The following is a 3,163-nucleotide window of genomic DNA, read 5'->3' as shown; positions in this document are numbered from 1 at the left end:
AAATCAGAAACATTAGCTCTGCTAACGCTAAAGCCCAAATCAGAAACATTAGCTCTGCTAACGCTAAAGCACTATGGCATTTAGTGGAAGCTAATGCTAACGTGCCACATTCAGCCACCACATCTGTTCCTACATGTGATTTTTTGCCTGTTTGTTTTATTGACCCTCCATGTTGTTTGTTTATGTAAATGTTTTATTATTCTATTTCATGTTTGTTTGTATTGTCGCCGTTTACTCAGTGAAGTTTTTGGAAGAAAAAAAAAAGAGAGAATGTAAGGACAGGAAATGAAACTAAACTGCTGCTTCAAAATAAAAGCATGACTATAAACGTCTATAAAATTCTTTACAACTAATGTCCAAAACTTTAATCTACTGAATGTTTACAAGTAAATTAGCGCTTCAGAGTTTATCTGGAGAAACTGCTAAGTAAATGCTAAATGTGCTAAGTGCTAAAAGCTAGTTCTGCTCTTAGCCATCAGTGGATTGGCTGAATTGTAGCCACCACTGCATATTTGTCATCCTGTTGGGGTTTTACTCAGGTTCTGTTGGAGCCGCAGAGTTTGCTTCCACATCAGGCCGGCCCACAGCAGCTGACGTATCTGAGCCTTCATCTCCATCCTCCCTGCCCGGCTCAGAGGCCCTGCGGCAGGAATCTGACTCCAGACCGCAGACACAGGGGGCGGGACTAAGGCTGGTCACGTGGTCCGCAGCAGCGCGCGGACCAATGGAATGAATGGACCGTAAATAGGAGCCAATGGGAGGCGGCGGGCGCGTATAAAAGGCGAGCGCCGCTTTAATCCGCAGCAGCAGCGGCAGCAGGAGATCCGGAGCTTCTCACCTCAGACTGAACACAGGTAGGGGCAGCTTCATCCTGCGGGGCCCGGCTCCCCGCATCAGCAGGGTGGTGCGGGGAGCCACGCAGCCCGGCGGGCGGTGCACCTGCTGATGCGCTTTGTTTCCCGCTGCGGAGCCGCAAAGCGCCGCTGCGGGTCAGCCGGCCGACCTTGCGGTCCGTCCTGCGCTCAGGTGTTGCGCAGCAGCGGGATGCGCGCGCCGCTCTGCAGGATCCACCTGCAGGCCGAACCGGAACCATCAGAACCACCTTAAATCCGCCCGTTTTAATCTGCGCAAACAAAGGAGCTGCCAACAGCGCATGCTCAGATCCGGGGAATTTATCGCACTTTGGGACGATTCCGTTCCTCTGATTCCTTCAGGGAACGTTCTGCTCTAAAGCTCGGAACCGGTTCTGGTTCCGGTGGTGCTGAAGGTGACCGGGGCGTCGCGCGCGCGGTGCCGCAGCCGCGTGCATCAGGCCCGCCGCTGCTGCGTCACTGCGCGGCCTCCCGCACATTTAATCCCTTTGTGTCTCCTCCCCCCGAGCCCCCCTCCTCCTCCCGCACCGCACCGCACCGCGCCCCGCCATGTCAGAGTCCAGATTACATCCCGAACCGGATCAGCTGATTCACAACCAAACACAGAAAACCTGCTGTTCCGATTCTAGGCTGAAGGTCAAGAAGAAGAATCAGCTGATGATGATGATGATGATGATGATGATGATGATGCATGACTGAGCAGCTTCTCTGCTGATCTTTAATATTTTGATGTTTATTTTTAATTCCTGCTGAGTTGATCTGGATTTAAAGATGCAAACAAACAAACAAACAAACAAACAAACCTTCCGTCTGATTTAAAACCAATCTGCTGCTTCGATCTCCACCGGATCAATAATATCCGGTTGGACAGAAAAGCATCAGATTTAATGTTAAAGTCATTAAGAATCAGAAACCTAGAGCCTTTTATTTTGAAAGGTCAGCAGAGCCGCTTGGGGTTCATGAGGAAAATGAGAATTTATTGGTTTTGTTTTGATTTGTTGAAATATTTACTTCAGTTAGTGACGTGGAAATTACTTTAGCAAGAAAATACAACATATATCTAGTCATTTTATTTTGAAAGGTTTCTCAAAGGTTTTATTTTGGGGAAAAAACAAAAACTAAATATTTAACTTTTTAAGTTTTTATCTAATAGAATCAAAGTTTCTGCCTTAAAAAACAAAATGTCTGCAGCAAATTAAATATTCTACATGAATTAAATTTTATGAATAAATGATGTTGAATATACTTCAGCACGAAAAGCACTTATTTTGAAGGGACATTTAAAAGGTTTATTTTGAAAAACTAGTATTGAACCAAAGAATTGTTTAGGTTTTTATTTAGAATCAAAAGTTTATGTTTTAAAAAAAACACAATATTAGATTAAATTTGACCTGATTTGGTCCATAAATAATCTGGAAATTAAGATTTTATTTCACTTTTCTGATAATTTATGGGCTCATTTATCTCCCTTTACAGCGTAAAATATACAAAATCCACTATTTTAACATTTTATTTTGAAGAGTGTTGAAGGTTTATTTTTAGAAAAAAGAAACAAAATTAATTCAAGGAAATATTGATTTAAAAAAATAATCTATAACAGAATCAGAAGTTTGTGGTGGAAATTTATTTTATTTAACTTGAGATTTTATCTTTATGTTAATTTAGTTTTTGTTAAAACCCTTCAAAATAAATGTCTAAATATTACATTTTGTAATTTCTTTCAGAAGCAGTTTCAATATAAAATGATCGATTATTTAATGTAGTTTATTGATTTAATCAATATTTAACCTATGAAATGTTGAAGTTTTTAGCTAATAGAGAATCAAAAGTTTGGACCAAATAAAATATTCTAGATTAAATTTGGACATAAATAATGTGGAAACTACTTTTGCAATATTTAGACATTTATTTTGAAGTTTTTTCATTATTATTTTGAAAGAACAGTATTGAACCTCTGAGACGTTTGGACCAAATAAAACATTCAGCTGCTGATCAATGTGAACCAATCGATCGATCGATGGATTATTCCCCGCTGTGATTGTGTCGGCAGCCCAGACGTCGCCATGCCTTTCGGAAACACCCACAACAAGTTCAAGATGAGCTACGCGGCGGAGCAGGAGTTCCCCGACCTGAGCCAGCACAACAACCACATGGCCAAGATCCTGACGCCGGACATGTACGCCCAGCTGCGCGACAAGGAGACGCCCAGCGGCTTCACCCTGGACGACGCCATCCAGACCGGCGTCGACAACCCAGGTCAGTCTCACCTGGAGCCACGTGATTGGTTCCTG

General features: G+C 42.6%; 1 protein-coding gene across 2 annotated transcripts in view; it reads left to right on the top strand.

Moving 5' to 3' along the window:
• Positions 1 to 745: 745 nt before the first annotated feature.
• The window catches only part of LOC103457118 (creatine kinase B-type), a 13,219-nt gene continuing 10,801 nt past the window's right edge, over positions 746 to 3,163 (top strand). The window contains exons 1-2 of one of the 2 annotated variants that reach the window (XM_008397067.2): positions 746 to 854; positions 2,923 to 3,128. In XM_008397067.2, the coding sequence (XP_008395289.1) occupies positions 2,936 to 3,128 (193 nt within the window). In that variant the 5' untranslated portion in view covers positions 746 to 854; positions 2,923 to 2,935. Of the gene's footprint in view, positions 855 to 2,922; positions 3,129 to 3,163 lie in introns of those variants that run through there. The other variant, XM_017302257.1, reaches the window with a different exon arrangement.

The sequence above is a fragment of the Poecilia reticulata genome, linkage group LG21 (assembly GCF_000633615.1).
Source record: "Poecilia reticulata strain Guanapo linkage group LG21, Guppy_female_1.0+MT, whole genome shotgun sequence".
NCBI classification, from domain to species: Eukaryota; Metazoa; Chordata; class Actinopteri; order Cyprinodontiformes; family Poeciliidae; genus Poecilia; species Poecilia reticulata.
The sequence above is the reverse complement of the archived record's forward strand: the minus strand, read 5'-3'. Positions and strand labels throughout refer to the sequence as shown.